Source organism: Mesoplodon densirostris, chromosome 14, assembly GCF_025265405.1.
Source record: "Mesoplodon densirostris isolate mMesDen1 chromosome 14, mMesDen1 primary haplotype, whole genome shotgun sequence".
Taxonomy (NCBI): domain Eukaryota; kingdom Metazoa; phylum Chordata; class Mammalia; order Artiodactyla; family Ziphiidae; genus Mesoplodon; species Mesoplodon densirostris.
In genome coordinates this window covers 78,275,488-78,291,676 of record NC_082674.1, presented here as the reverse complement: position 1 = coordinate 78,291,676, position 16,189 = coordinate 78,275,488, and the positions used below count along the sequence as shown (strand labels likewise).

Here is a 16,189-nt window from a genome sequence, read left to right as displayed (position 1 = left end):
AATTTCTCAGGCACAGGTCAGGCAAGCATAACCTTATCCTTGTTGCAGTCTGGCTTCTAAAAAGCATCTTGCTAAAAGTCTAAGGACAGGACCCATCAATCTAGTTTGCAAAGCCATGCACTTTTTTTTTTTTTTGCGGTACGCGGGCCTCTCACTGTTGTGGCCTCTCCAGTTGCGGAGCACAGGCTCCGGATGCGCAGGCTCAGTGGCCGTGGCTCACGGGCCTAGCCGCTCCGCGGCATGTGGGATCCTCCCAGACCGGGGCATGAACCCGTACCCCCTGCATCGGCAGGCGGACTCTCAACCACTGCGCCACCAGGGAAGCCCCAAGCCATGCACTTTTGCTTAACTGTCCTGATCAAGCCTAAAAGAGATAATGGGTCAAGACTGAAGAATCCAACACTGAGAATTTTTAAATGAAGCTGAGCTGCACACACGAAACACAAACACTCATTTTAGCATTCTCTGTAACAGCAAAGCTACAAATAATCTAAATAAGGCTCTAGTAAAACAAAATAATCCATTCAAACAGGAAAACTTGGTGGCTGTTAAAGACAATGAGTGGATACGTGCTAACATGGAAATGTCTAGGATGTGCTGGTAAAAAATACCAAACAGTTAGAAACGCCCCATGGAGGAATATCATGTATATTCTGGGATCACAAGAAACATACCAGGGCGGAGTGGGGTACTTTGCTAGAGGGCAGTTCTCACTTGTTAAGATATCACATTCTCCTAAGACTTGCATAAGGCTGACTGATCGGGAGCTCAGATGCTTCAAATATATGAACAAAACCAATGAGACATGTTTTCTAAAAACGGTAGGCTTTTTTATTCAGTTAAGAGGTAGACAGATGAACATGGAAGGCTGGCCCATTTAACTCACCCAAAGTTCATTTTCCACTGCATTCATCCATCCCACACTGCCAGAAATCTTAAAGAAATAACCAAGGCTGCCAGAAGGATTTTTCTTCCTACTTCTTCTTAGCAATAATAGCCAGTGAACTGCTTGCAAAGAAGTTACTACTAACTTAAATTTTCACTGTGTCCGAAGAACCTTGTCCTTATAAGAAGGTCACGTATGCCAATAGAACCTGCCACTACTGACAGGAGGGCAGGGTACAAACGACTATTTTTCTAAGAGACTACAAGGGAAGCTTCGGTTACGGTGTTTGCTGTTAAGTCCCTGTGCGTGTTAGGGCAGAAGCTGGTGAAACCAACAAAGCAGAGCACACTCTGTCAAATGGCTCTGAATGGTTGTTTTAAAACGAAACAAAACAAACAAACACACAAAAAAATCACAAGTTATCTTCAGAGACAACATTAAAACATAATGGAATTGAAGCCTGATACAAAAAGTAGAGAAATATATACAGGAATTCACAGCCCAGAAGGAAAAGGAACCTCAACAGGAACCAGCAGAAACCTGGCTCCTTTACATAGCTAATCTTGAGACAAGTCATATTTAGCACAAAAGCAATTATAGCACAAGTATCGCTTCCCTCCCACAGCTCCCAAACTTTAAAGAGACTCCTGTCAGTCCTCTATAACACTGTAATCATTCTTCAAAGGAACAGGAATGTGTACGGTGGTCCCAAACACTGACCCGAATTTTCATCTCAAGCAGCCTCACACTCTGAGAATGACATATTTGAAGACTGCCATGATAGCAGCACTGATCACGCCAGAAATGGGGACGGTGACAAACCAGGCCATGAAAATGTTGCGGAAGAGTCGCCAATCAACAGCCTTTTTGGAGCGGAGCCAGCCAACGGACACGACAGAGCCCACCTACGGGAGAAAACAGTCAAAGAAACTGGTTACTCAAGCACCAATGGCATTTTGTTCAACAGACCCATGACTCCACGTAGGTAAGGAGCCCCAGACTGCTGGACCGATCCATGAAAGCTGGTTTGTAACAAGATGAAGGCAATGTAAAATCCAATCATGGAATCTGTGCTAATTGGGGTAAAACAGGGAAGAGAAAACTCCCTTTTCCCCTCTGAGCTGCTGTAATTTAATGAACTACATTAATAATAATAAAAACTGCTTTAATAACGGATTCCTTTAAGTTTTAGGTTTCCCAAAGATTCTAGAGGGAGGCTGCTATTAGACCTAATAGCCAATCACCCGTAGATCTCCCTGGAAAAAAAAAGAATGACTCCAAGGCTCCATGATGAACCAACTTAAATTCCCTTAAGGAAGCCAGTTTCTTCCTTTCCCTATAGTTATCCTATGGTTATTAGATGGTCATCAAGCAGCCTCAGGATTCAGTAAGTTTCTCAGGACTTCAATCCTGAGATGCTCTGAATATATGCTTGCTTCAAATGAACTACCCTTCCACAGTCCAACAAGCCTCACAGACGTGCTACCTCTATAAAAGGGGCTTTGGCACCGTTGGGGGAGGAAATACACTATCTGCTTAAATAAAAGTAATAGACACTAGAAATTGCACAATGTGTATTTCCATTCTTACAGTCAACTTGTCCTCAACTTGTGAACTCTTCCAGACGCCCACGGTATAACACCAAATTATCAAAGGAAAAAAACCGAAAAACAAAAAGAACAAAAAAATACCTCTCAACGTATCTACGAAAACCACTCAAAAGACACAGTACCTCTACATTACACTTACTTTACAATGTGTTGTACTGATGGGAAGGCCAATATTCGATGCAATTACGACAGTGAGGGCAGATGCCAGTTCAATACTGAAGCCGCTGTGGACACGAATAGATCACTTGTCAAGAACGGAACTTACATTTGGTCAGTTAGCACCACCTCAAAGTTCACGCACTCTCGCTGTGCTCGACCCGGTGACAGAAACTCCACCAACATCTTTAGTTTGCTCTAACTCCTGAAACCTGCTTTAAATCAGGCCACGAGACTCCTCTTTTCCAGCGTTTGAGGTTTTAAGGTCTTCTGGAAGCCCATTCTTAAAGCTTTTGCACTTTTACTTTGAATTTAGTAAACATCAGTGTTGGCTCCATAAAGACAGAGATAAAAGCCAAATACACACAGGTAGTTAAGTCTTAGCACACACATCTTTCTCAAAAGTTATTTTTTTAAAGAGCCCACTGGAGTTGAATAAATTACGTTTAAGGGCCAGACGATAAGGAAAATCTAAAAAGTTCACACCAAAGAGAGAGTAACCTCGGGAACTTATACAAACATGGTTACTTTATGCAGTAGCACTGTACAGTATTACGTATCTTAAGAAAATGAGCATTAACCTAATAAGACCTGCTTTACCAACTTACCTAGAGGGTGTGATTGGCGTCAGATCTTTCCCCATGGTCTGGATAACTCTCCTTCCCCAAACCCATAGACCAATACAGATACCAACACCACCATAGAGCAGAAGCCATATTGGTGTTGCTACTTTTGAGGAAACATCTCCCGTGTCATAAACCAGATACAAAGCAACCAGAGGACCGATGGCATTGCTGAAAGAAAAAAAGAGGGCAGGGATGATTTTTCAGGCAAAACTAAAACTTGGCAAGAATCTATTTGTTAACTGATTTACTAAGTCTTCTTCTAAAGCAAAGCTTTCATTAGAAACTGGTCTTTCTTTCAAAGGAAATAAATGGAACCCCAACATACACAACAGAAGAAAATGAGAGCTCTTCTCAGAGGGGAAACGCCACACATCTGGTGGCCTGTCTTCCTACAGGCCCAACTAAAGCAAATTTTGGGTTCCAATGAACAGGTGACAAACCACAGAACTAGGATTAACCACCTACAAATTCATTCTAGGGGGCAGTGATTCCATCAAAGACCCGGCTCCCATCTCGACAAAAGGCTTCTCTGTGAAAGATGTGTGTGTTTATCACCGACAGAAACAAACATGTTCTTTGTAATCTCTCTGAAGAAAAAATTTCTCTTCCTGTTTTTTTAAGTCAATTAATTGCTATTACCTCACCCTTTCTACATTATTCGGTGTCCCACGGGCGGTGTAAGTACCAAGGCCACAAGCAGAGCCTTATAAAAGGATTAGGCGGCATAAAAATAGCACGAGCAACGCCAAGAATCATAATCGACTGACCTGACGTCATTGCCACCATGGGCGAATGACCCAAAGCAGGCCGTGAGGATCTGCAGGAACTGGAAGAGGAGAGACACTTCCGGTTTGTCCTGGTCACACCACTCTTCTAGAGAGCTGGCGCTTCCTTTCCTGTCGCCCAGACCCATCTCGGCCTTGACACTCACGTCGATCTCGGACGCCGAGTGAATATCAGACACGGCGTTGCAGTAGCTGGTGTAACTGTCCATTCGAATTCGCTTCTTGCTGTCTCCGTTAGGCCACGTCAGCTTCTCCATCTCTTCAGCCTTCTGCTCACCTTCTTTGGCACGGAACGAATCCAGGGGCATGCCACAAATTGCCATGGTATAGGAGGTGTAGCTATTATTGCGCCTCAAGGGTTTGTCGCCAGAGTCTCCCATGCAGTCGCCCACCTTGGCAAGATGCAGCTTATGGAGCAGCTCTTTGTACAAGCCGGAATCTTTATGCACCGTGTGATACTGATAGTGGCCGCTGGAGTTCATCTGGTTACTGACAGCTTGACTGAACTGAACTAGGTTCCCATTAGGCAACTGCACTGCACCTGGCCAAGACCAAAAGGTGACACTCAATGCCAAGGGCGTCAAGTCCGAACACAGAGCCTCGCAGCAGAACTGCTAACAAAGGGAAACTCGCCTTTCCCCACCCGAGGAAGAGTCCACTCACCGTTCATGGTGCCATCTATGCTGGTTTCCTCTTTCAGGTCCACGCTGGGAAGCCTTTCTCGCTCTGGAGCTTCCTCCAAGTCTCCAAGTTTGAACGAGACCGTTCTCTCCTCCACTGCAGCCCGGAGGGGCCCAGTGGCTGACCCTACCTCTGAAACGGGATTCCTGGTTTCAGTATCGCTGAGAGACAACTTTGTTTCTTCATGGTCTTCTTTCAAGCTATTCTTTTTTTCCATTAAGGGGCTTTCAGAAGGACTAGACTTGATTTCTCCTAGAAAAGAAGGATGTTTTTGTTTGGTTTTGACCAAACTAACTTGCTCTACATTTCCCCTTCCCCTCACCTCAAAAAAAAAAAAAAAAAAAAAAAATCCTTCTCAAAGTAAGAACACATGTAAACTTCAGTGAAAATTCAGGATAATTTTCCTGTCTGCTTTATTTGCCGTATCGCTTAATCTCTCACTTGGGAAGAAACCAGCAATACAAATGCAGAACACCCTATTACTAGGGGTTGCAAAGTTTTTTTCAGTGAAGGGCCAGGTGGTAAAATCTTTTAGGCTCTGTGGACTCTGCTATAAATTTTTGTTCTTTATAGAACCCTTCACAAAAGTAGAAACCATTCTGAGCTTCCTGCTGACCCCTTCTGAGGGGAAAGGAGCTCAAGCATGGGGCTGACAGCTAACTGAAAATTCCGACTGCATCTAGTGCACGTCCTTTTTCAAAACTGGCCCCAAATTTCAGCCTGTGAGTTCAAGCAAAATGACACAGCTCAACGCAGGCAACTAAAGGTGATGAATTTCCACCTCTAGAAAACAAAGACATGTGCCATATGGTTCAAGGTTCCATGACCAGGTGGGAATGTTTTCTGCCTCTGTACCAATGCCCAGTCTGTTTCCGTGTTCATTCAGGAATCCCAGTCAAGCTACCAACCAGGATATAGAACATTAGCAAGACCTGTCTCATCTTCTCCCAGACTGAGGGAGAATCAAGGTCACGAAGTCCTGAAGGCCGCCAGACTAGCGCAGAGCCTCTCGGAGGCTCCTGAGCACAGCTGCATGACGCAGCACTCTCCTGGTACTACTGCAGTCTGTGCAGCCCTCCGCTTCTTCAAAGAACAAACTTAAATCACTACCCGAGCATTTACAGATGAAAAGGGCAGAAAAAGATCATCTCAAGAGAGTTCAAGTAATAAGGAAAGGAATACAAGATTTAATTAAGACCTATACTAAGCAAAACGTATGCCATATTTGATTATACTGAAATACTACATACAGTAACGGTCTAAATGATCCCTTCATGACACCTGAAAATGGCTACCTCTGGAATCTGTTCTCCAATTCTGAGAATTAACCAAATCTAAAGTCAGATAATGTATTAGCATAGCTCTGAATATCTGAGTCTGAAGGCATGCGTTTTGGTAAATGTTTCCTGTGAAGATATTTCACACCTACCTTTCATTTCTCATTAAGGCATCCTCATCCTTCTCAATTAATGTAGACTACAACTTCTCTGTATTTATCTAGCATGTCACTGGCAAGTGATCAAGGTACAGTAAGAAAAGAAAAAAGAGATTAAGTGCCTAGCTTGTCTGGCGGCCCAAATAAGGTCAAATATGCCTTATGACTAGGTCTCAGGTCATTTTAAGTTAATAAGAACACAGTTTGGACAATAAACCTGTATCCGCAAATTTCCATGTAAATTTTCTGGCTTTACCAATCTATCCAAGTAGTGGATTTTTACAGATGGCTAAACACAAAGAAGCAAGCACATTACTAGTTAAAATTTTCTGCTACAAGTTGTTACTTACGTTCAATTTTTCTCTTCATCCTGGGACATACAAAGAACCAGACGATAAGGGCACAGAAAACTGCACATCCCACCGAGATGAGGATGGTACCCCACAGAGGAAGTTTGTCAAAGCCCAGCACTAGGAGATAAAATGGTGCATCTTGAAAACCCCAGGGCAACTGCCCCCCTGTAATAACGTGTAAACCCTCCTCTGGGGACTCTGGGGTTCCCCAAGCCAGCCCATCACCCTTTACAGCTGTTGCCAGCCTTAGGTCCACAGGATTTACTGTGTTAGTGGCTATACAGATTTGGGAGAAAAATCCCATAGCATCTGAAATCCACACCAGTCTGGCCTACTTTAAACACCTGCTAGACTGACATATCCCAAGCTCCTTCACATACTAGGCTTTTTCCTTTCTTTGCTTTAGAAGACAGATTCCTACACTGAGGATCTGCAACTAGCTATGAAAAAAAATGGAAGCTTTCCACTGCCCAGCCTCCAGATGGGAGCGGCCACACGTTATGTTTGCACATAAGATTTCAACGTTAGAAAAGGAAAGTGCCCCAGTCGTCACCTTTCTCATACTGATATAATTAGTTCTCTGTGGAAGTTATCACATCCATTGTACTAGCAAAATCCTTTAGAGCAAGATTCTCTCTTAGGACGCATTATCAAACTAAGATACATTTATCTATCAAGGGATAAGAATAGTTCAAAGGGCTGTCTTTCACAAAAAGAAAATAGTAGAACGGTAATCATACTAACAAGCCACATCTTAAACAGAGACATGCCTACTTCTCACATTGCTCAGGGATCATTAACTAGTCATCTGGTTATCACTTAAATGCCAACAGCCTACAAGTCCCTCGTCTATATTTAATAACAGAAGCAAAGCACTACAGAACACTATTTAAACCTAAAAGATGTTATAATGATCTGTGGTTTATCCAAGAACAGCTTAGTTACTTGTGGTTGTTTTGCTTATTAGGAATTACTTATAAAATGGAAATTCTATTGTTCCTCAAAATGGTTAGTATTTAAAAATCAGATATAAGTTGAGGTCCCTTCAAAACCAAAGTTCTGTAATGACTAAAGCTTTCCATTTTAATTCCTGCTATCAATTCTAATCATGTAGTTAGTCACACAAACTAAAATATACATGAAATTTAATCAATCTCTGAATCACAATTTAAACTTGCCTACGTCCCAAGTCAAAAAAGGGAAATGAGACTGGTTTTTCTTGTAAATGATCGACCAAAGGACAGGACAAAACTATCCACGTTCCCTTTTCAAAGACGACTGGAAATGCAAGTTTCTAGTTTCACTGAACTATGAGCTTTGCTACCACATAAAGCATCAGTGCTTAGAGCCTCATGGAGACTTTTTTAGTTTAACATGAAGAAGCCAATTTAAAACAGAAGGGAAAGGCAGCAGGCAAGCTTTCCTTTGCCTGTAGCATTTGGTAAGGAGTCTGGTATCCCCTAAATAAGATCAATATCCTCATAAAGTTGTCCAGTTTCTTTCCTGATTATTCTAACAAAGACATGGTTAAAAATACTTAGCTAACTCCATTTTTGGTCAGTGACTTATTACTGCAGTGAGGTTTACAAAGCAAGTTACAATCCATTAGTCAGAAATGAAATCAATTTGGTGGGCCACAATGAGCATTTTAAAAAGCTAAAAAGAATACTTGCAAATATGAGTGCATAGCACATAGTAGGGTTAAGGAGCTTCAAGATACTATTCCAGTTATCTTTCCCTCTCTCCCCCTCCCTCTCTAAGTATGTGTGTGCTGGTCAGCAATGTACAATGTCTTTCTTCCAGTGTGTCCCAACAGTCAAAAGACTGAAAGCCACTGACTTGACGGATCAAAGGCCATCAAGCCAAATGAACCTAGACGGGAAAACTGACTGATCAAGACATGTACTGTCCTGTCTGACAAGTTACAGGTTATCAATCTTTTTCAATTGCTAAATGAAACACGTATCACAATTTAATCCATGCTTTGCCTTCGTTCCAACATAAAAGTAATCAACATTTCAATCTTTATATTCTCACAAATATTTTTCCTCTTAGCTGCATGAATTCTTCTTCCAAGTGCACTTAGGGCAGGTGTTAAACATCCCAACTCTTCTCATTCAAGCAGATTCAGGGGAGTAAATTTAGAAACAAAAAGGAGCTCCACTTGGGAGAGAAAAATGAGAATATCCAGCAAACCAGTCCTAAATGACTGATTATCGAAGACCAAGTATAACTAATGACTCTTCAGTAGTCGAGGTAACATCAATTCCGGTATTTTTAGCATAGATAGGAAAGAGGGAGGGAGAAGATCAAATTATCTATCGGTGGATCCTGTGAAGACTAAAGAGTAAAGGTCTGTAGTGATTTAGAATCTGAGCAGGTCTCTTTGGTTGAAAAACTATCTAGGTTAACTCAGCATACACTAGCCTGCAGCCTTCTGAAATGGGCGCAGGCCAGCCACCTTCTAGGAGATTTCAGCCCTGTAAACAAAAAGGGGTAAATTGGGCATTTAATGCAAGTTTTAGAAACAACTTTAAATTCACATTTAAATATTCTGATATGTACTTACAAGGTGCTCCAGTGTACATGATGGAAAAGAGGTTGATTCCAACTGTGCAGGCATAGAACACTGGCAAAGCTCGCAACCCATTAGGAACTGGATCTGCCTGTAAAATATCATTATCACTAAGATCAAGATCTTAAAAGCTGTAAAAACTTAACCCACTTCCATAGAACCAAAGGGCAGCTTCCGGAATCAGTTCCAATAACTATCTCTCCATAGTAGCTTCCAAGGCCAAATGGTCTTTTCCTACATTTGCTCCTGGAAGTTCCCCTACCAAGGCTGATCTCATCTTCTACGTCCATCTGAATTTAAGTTTGTGTTTGGTTTAACGTTTGGGGTTGGTTAGGTTTTTGTTGCTGTTATTGGTTTTTTTTGGCTTCGTTGCATCTTTGTTCCTGCGCTTGGGTTTCCTCCAGTTGTGTCGAACGAGGGCTACTCTTTGTTGCGGTGTGCAGGCTTCTCATTGCGGTGGTTTCTCTTGTTGCACAGCATGGGCTCTAGACACGAGGGCTTCAGGAGTTGTGGCACACGGGCTCAGTAGTTGTGGCTCGCGGGCTCTAGAGCGCAGGCTCAGTAGTTGTGGCGCACAGGCTTAGCTGCTCCGCGGCATGTGGGATCTTCCCGGACAAGGGCTCGAACCCGTGTCCCGTGCATTGGCAGGCGGATTCTTAACCACTGCGCCACCAGGGAAGTCCCTGTTGCTGTTATTCTTAACAAGACTACCCATTACTAGTGAGTGGTGATGTCCTGAATAATCAGTTTCAACCCCAGTGCTCTAAGGTACCTCATGTCCAGATATAAATCTGAGCACACACCTGAAAATGCACTATATGAGAGATCAAGAAACAGACTATGAGATATGACATTTCTTACCTGACTTTATACCTGCAATGACTTCTTAAAAACAAAACATGTAGTAGAATATACCAGCAACAACCATCTTATCTAGACATTTGATAAATATGCCACAACTAATGATTTACCAAAGTGTGAAGATAAAAATCAATCGTACACTAGGTCACCTCCTCATTTAACAGACTGTGTGCCAAGCACTAAAATATGGGAGTGAATGAGACAAAGTTCCTGTTCTCACAGAACTGACATTTACATTCTAGTACAGAATCACACCATGAAGAAAAAAGAAGGGGAAGGAGGCAGTGATGGAAGGAGGCGCACACTTTAATTCTTGGGGGGCGGGGGGGCGGGAGATAGTCCAAAGACCATCAGTGGAGCAAAGACACAAATGTGTTAGGTCAACAAGCCATTAAGCCAGGTACACACGCAGGGGTAGAAAAAGAGCAGCCAGAGAGCAGGCTATCTGGAGGGCAGAATATCCCAGAGACATCAGAAAGTACAAAGACCCTGAGGCAAACACTTGAATTGCCTGAGGAACAGCAAGGAGGCCAGCCAGTGTGACTGGAAACAGGAGTTAAAAACAAGAGCACAGATCTGAATACGTGAGAAGGCTCAACTTTAAAGATGTTGTTAGCCCGAAGGTTTGATGCTATCTTGAATCACAATCCAATGGAAAATCTTGGGGAGGAATAGACAAGGAAAAGAATCATAAATACATCAGAAGAGTGAGGTAATGGCTTAAGATCAAGGAAACAGAAAGTAGAGATGCCGTTCCACATCAGCAGAGATGGGCCCTCGACGAAAACCACTCTGAATATTACCTTCCCTATCTGTAGTTTAAGAGAATGCTACAGGTAGGGAATTGGTCAAAACAAAAATAGCCAATAAAACCTAAGCATCAGGGCTTCCCTGGTGGCGCAGTGGTTAAGAATCCGCCTGCCAATGCAGGGGACACGGGTTCAAGCCCTGGTCCGGGAAGATCCCACATGCCACAGAGCAACTAAGCCCGTGCGCCACAACTACTGAGCCTGCGCTCTAGAGCCCACGAGCCACAACTACTGAGCCCGCGTGCCATAACTACTGAAGCCTGCGCGCCTGGAGTCTGTGCTCCGCAACAAGAGAAGCCACCAGTCAGAAGCCCGCACACTGCAACGAAGAGTAGCCCCCGCTCGCCACGAGTAGAGAAAGCCCACATGAGGCAACGAAGACCCAACGCAGCCAAAAATTAATTAACTAAAAGGAAAAAAAACCCTCATCATCTCTGAGTAACTCAACCATGCGGGTCCCCCCCCAAGGGTAGTCAGTAAGGTTATGAACCTGAGGTGTATATACATTTTTCTTCTAAGAACTATCTGTGCTTTTAAGAAATTCTCCAAGGAACCTAAGACCAGCCCCCGAAATCAAAATCCATAAGGGTTCTAGACATTTGCAGGGGCTTCTCTTTCTCCCTTTTGCTACCTCCAAACTCCTCTTAGCCACTCCCCCAGGAGGTAACCAGGGCTAACATTTTATTGAATGTTTACCACCATATGACTCACCTAACACTTAAAACTTTACCTATAAGTAAATATCTCATCATCCAGTTATATGGAATGGGAAAGGGGGTCTTCATAACCCATTTTCAATCGTAATAGTTCATTTTTTATACATCGGACGTTCCAGTAAACTAAAGAAAAAAGTTCCTGAGTTTGAAAAGATGCCCTAGATGTATTTAATGAGATTCCTGACAGAAGGGAGAATGCTGAAAGGCCCACTTTCTTTGACTAGAATTTAAACACTCAACAGGAAAACTCCCTTTTTCCCCTATTCCTTGTTTATTGTCCCAATCCTTAACCTCCACTCTGCTTTTTCCTACTAGACTACCTAACACCCTTGGAACATTCAGAAAATTGAAAATTTTTAAAAGCACTTTTAATGTTAATTTCCAAAACAGAATCTTTAGTTGGAAAGTATCTTAATGGTCAAATATTTAGATTTTTAACAGCCAAGACCACCAAAGGTTACTAGTGTAAAGATGTTTTCTTGAGATTTAAAATCTAACAGTAACCAGAAATATTCAGCCTCATGACCTAAAAATTCATGTTATTGGTAGATTAAACACAAGAGTATGTGCCTGTCTGTGTGTGTGTGGACAGATTCTCAAAGTCCATGTTGAATAGTTTTAAACAGTATTCCAATCGTTCTTTTTTTTTTTAATATTTATTTATTTATTTTGGCTGTGCCGGATCTTAGTTGCAGCACACAGGATCTTTTAGTTGTGGCATGTGGACTTCTTAGTTGCGACATGTGAACTCTTTAGTTGCAGCATGCATGCGTGATCTAGTTCCCTGATCAGGGATTGAACCCGGGCCCCCTGCATTGGGAGCACAGAGTCTTACCCACTGGACCACCAGGGAAGACCTATTCCAATCATTCTTGATCATGTCCATCCTCATACCCCATGAGGAATATATAATTAAGAAGTTAATATATCTAACTTAAGGTCTCTAACTGAGGATAAAAATGCCTGGCATGCATTCCCCAAATGAGAGTTCTGGGGACCTGAAAATCCCACTTTGCACCTGAAAGTATGACCATTCCTCCTCCAGAAAAGAAGTCTGTTTTGGCTTGAGGCACACAAAGCCTCTCCAGAATCGGAACAATCTGTCTCTCAATAATCCACAAAGACCCAGTGTAAACCTTTATGAGCACAAATCCATAACAGGGGATCCTAGCAATTCTCCTGCTTCTCTGGTAAGGAGCAAGCTATACAGCTCTAAAAATACGAAGAGTTCTGATCCCTGACTACTACTAAGCTTCAAATGGAAGTATCACATTATCATATTCCACAGCTGTGGGGAGTAGGCGCTATTCATTACCTGCTTGCTAAATAAGACAATGCCAAACTTTGAGTCCGTTAGTATCAACGAACTGTTTACTCTCAAATTATACCAAGCTATAGAGGTTTCAAGTTTTCCAAGTATTACACTGCTATCTTTTGCCAGACTCAGGCCACGGTAAATAGTGATTAGTGAGTCACTTTACCAGTTATTGAATTTCTATAGAAAACTACATATCCTTCCCTAGAGAAGCTTAGAACTAGATCAAACAAACGGCTCTGAATACATTCTTACCCCTTGGGATTAAGCTACCTATCTCCCTTTACTCAGATTTCTCCAGTTCAGAAGAATTTTTAAGAACTTACAATGGACCGTTAAAAGCCATTCACCTCAGGAAAAGGACAACTTTGTTTCCTGAGAAAAAAGCATTTATTCTTACTGTAACTCAGTCCAACGACAACATCCCTTGTTGTCTACATTTATTTTGGAGCCAGCATCAGACTTCTTGATTTAAAAAAATGCTCTCAGGTCCCTCAAAAGGGATTTTCAAATGGACAGGAAATTAAATGGCTGTCTGGAATTTTTTTTTTTTTTTTTTTTGCCAAGAAAAGCAAAACGAAAATTACCTTTACTGGTTCCTTTTTACCTATTCTGAGCTATCAGAGTCAAGTCACTGTTGAGAGGTAGGGTATCCACCATGAAGCTTACAAGCTGGTTTCGATAATCAACACTCTAGAAAAAACTATGTAAGGACCCAAACTGCTCCACTTTAACTGGCAGCTAAGAAAGTCACCCAGGACATTGTGATGTGCTGAACCCTAAGCTTACAGTGCAGACTGGCCTGCATATGATGGTGATTTAAAGTAGTAATCTGCATGCAGGTAAACAAAGCCACTCCAAAGACATCTCCTTAATTTTTTCTTTCAGTCTCTCCAATGTCTTGGCACACTACAGTGTTCAATTTTTCCTTCCCAAATGCCTTCTTGGGTATTGAAAACTTGCTTCTTTCAGAAAATCCAACACACGAGAGGTATACAAAACAAAGAATTTTTCTAACTTTCCAAGGCCACACTCCTACACACCGATCACATTTGCAGTAATGCGATCGGTTTGAATACCATTGAGTGTGACTTATTACAAGTCATGGGGGGAGAGAAAGATTACCTTACGGAGGATGAATGCACGAACAAGGAAGAATAAAATTCCAGACATAATACCAGAAAGCAGCGGTGAGACGAACCAAGACAGCACTGGAATAGAACACATTAAGAAAAAATGTCAACTAATGGAAATCAGGAACCAAAACACACTTTAAATGTTAGTTCTCTCTTTTCAAAACTTTAGCCCACCCCTCCAATTTGACACCATATTCTCCCATACACAACGCCATGGTAACACGACAAGAAGAATAAAAAGCCATTGAGAATTAAACGCACCAATTTTTATCAGTTCTGACCACTTGACCCCCTCCTGCCCCTTCGCCACCAGGGAGAAACCAATGGTTGCACCAACGATACAATGGGTTCCAGAAATGGGAAGCTTCAAAAACGAAGCCGCTAGTTGCCACACAGCAGAACCTGAAACACATCAAGTTTTATTAAGTACGTGACAAATGCCGCTATGTACGAAGTGCATTATTACTGAATGTAATCATCTGAATCAAGGCAGAGCACAAGAATGGAACTACCCACGATTAAGAATTCCCTCACCCGCCACTATCAGGACAATACGAATAAAAAACTTACCAAACATCGCACTGACAGAGCCGGCCATCAGCAGCTCTTGGGTCGAGTTGTACATCTCCACGTCAATCAAGCCCTTCCTGATGGTTTCGCTCACTTTGGCCCCCAGCAGGACGGAGCCCACTGTCTCAAAGATACTAGCTAGGATGCAGGCTTGCTTCAGGGTCACTACACCTGATCCCACGGCTGTACCAAACGAATTTGCTACATCATTGGCTCCCACGGAGAATGCCAGGACAAACGCAATAACGAAGCCCAGGATGAGCATCCATAGGTAGTCCACCAATGGACCAGAAGCGGTAGTAGCAGCAATAGTAGTGGCAATCAGCGTTGCCATGGTAGATGCCATTCTCTAGAGTAGTGGTTCTTTAATTAATCAGAGAATTACTGAGCGGTTTTCGAGATGTGTAAACAGAATATGAGGTATCAAAAATGCTATAATAAATAATATATATTATATAAAATTAAATACTGTAAACTACGGCACAGAAACCGAGCTGGGGAGTTACTGCTATACGCTGCGTATGGGCATCTGTTGTCTGGGGTTTCTTTGGCTCTGGAGGGCTAGAAGCACGGAGCAGAATTCCATGGCGGAGAAGAGAAAGGACGCAAGTTCATCCTGGAAGGGGGATGGATAACAATAGCAGCGCGCCCTTGCGGTCCCGCACCCCGCGACGGCCCACCGGGGGTACTGGGGGCCCCTGCCGTGCCCGCCGCCCGCGATCCGGTGTCCCGCGCCCCAAGCAGGAACGCGCCGGGCGGCGGGCACGTGGCGCAGGGGACCACCTCGGCCCGCGCGCGCCCAGCCCGGCCCCCGCGCCGCCGGCCCGCGCGCGCCCTCCCCGCGAAAACCGGAAAAGGGCCGTTCCCGCGCGCGCCTCTCGGGGACCGCCAAAAAGGCCCGCGGGCGGGCGGACGGGGTGGCATGGGGTGGGGGGGGAGGGTAGCGCCGAAAGCAGAACCCCACCGCGCCGCCGGCCCCGGCCCAGCCGGCCAGCCCCCGCGCCGCCGCGTCCGCGCCGGGCCCCGGGGAGAAGAAAGAGCCTTTCCAAGGTGGCGCCGCCACTCACCAAAGGAAACGAGGGGCCGAGCGGGAGACGAGGTCCAGGCTGCAGCGGCGGGCTACGGCCACGGACGCACGCACCTGCTGTCGGCGAGCACACGGCCTGGCCTGGGGCGGCGGCTCTGGGGATGGCTCGGCGGGGCTGGCAACCCACCCAAGAAGCAGCCACGGACGCCTGTGCAGCCGAGAAGGAAAAAAAGCACTCAGCACGCGCCGGCAGCCATCACTCCAGCAACGCACTCCGCCGGCCTCTACTTATAGCCGGCGCCTCGCACCGCGTGACCGGCCGCGCCTCGCGCCGCCCAGGAGCCCCGCCCCCGGGATGACGTAGCCCCAGCCAACCCGGCGGCCCGGCCGGATGAGCCCGACCGCGGCGATCATTGGCCCGCCCAGCGCCGACGGCCACGCCCCCAGAGGGGAGTCTGTCCACGTGGGGAGGGCCACCCCCCTCACTGCGGCCTTTCCCTGGCGTCCTGGCACCTTCTGGCCGCACCTTCTGGCCGCGCCTGCTGGTTAGCGGCGGAGGCCTCGGGGCGCCCTCACCCTGCCGCTGGAGGTCGTCAAGCGGGGGTTGTAGACGCCGCGACCAAGGTCATAGTTCCTCCCGCGCGAGCC

At 44.6% G+C, this 16,189-nt stretch overlaps 1 protein-coding gene across 2 annotated transcripts; it reads right to left on the bottom strand.

Moving 5' to 3' along the window:
* Positions 1-808: 808 nt before the first annotated feature.
* Positions 809-15,825, bottom strand: SLC20A1 (solute carrier family 20 member 1). Of its 2 annotated transcripts, none has more exons than XM_060117059.1 (11): positions 15,582-15,825; positions 14,515-15,130; positions 14,206-14,346; positions 13,934-14,019; positions 9,102-9,198; positions 6,530-6,649; positions 4,727-4,996; positions 4,046-4,604; positions 3,261-3,446; positions 2,636-2,720; positions 809-1,791 (listed from the first exon to the last, which is right to left on the bottom strand). In XM_060117059.1, exons 2-11 carry the CDS (start codon positions 14,858-14,860, stop codon positions 1,630-1,632), a joined length of 2,052 nt encoding a protein of 683 aa, XP_059973042.1. In that variant the 5' UTR covers positions 14,861-15,130; positions 15,582-15,825; the 3' UTR covers positions 809-1,629. The 2 variants fall into 2 exon arrangements, with proteins under 2 accessions (XP_059973042.1, XP_059973043.1); XM_060117060.1 differs by having other exon boundaries at positions 15,656-15,825.
* Between the last annotated feature and the right edge of the window lie 364 nt (positions 15,826-16,189).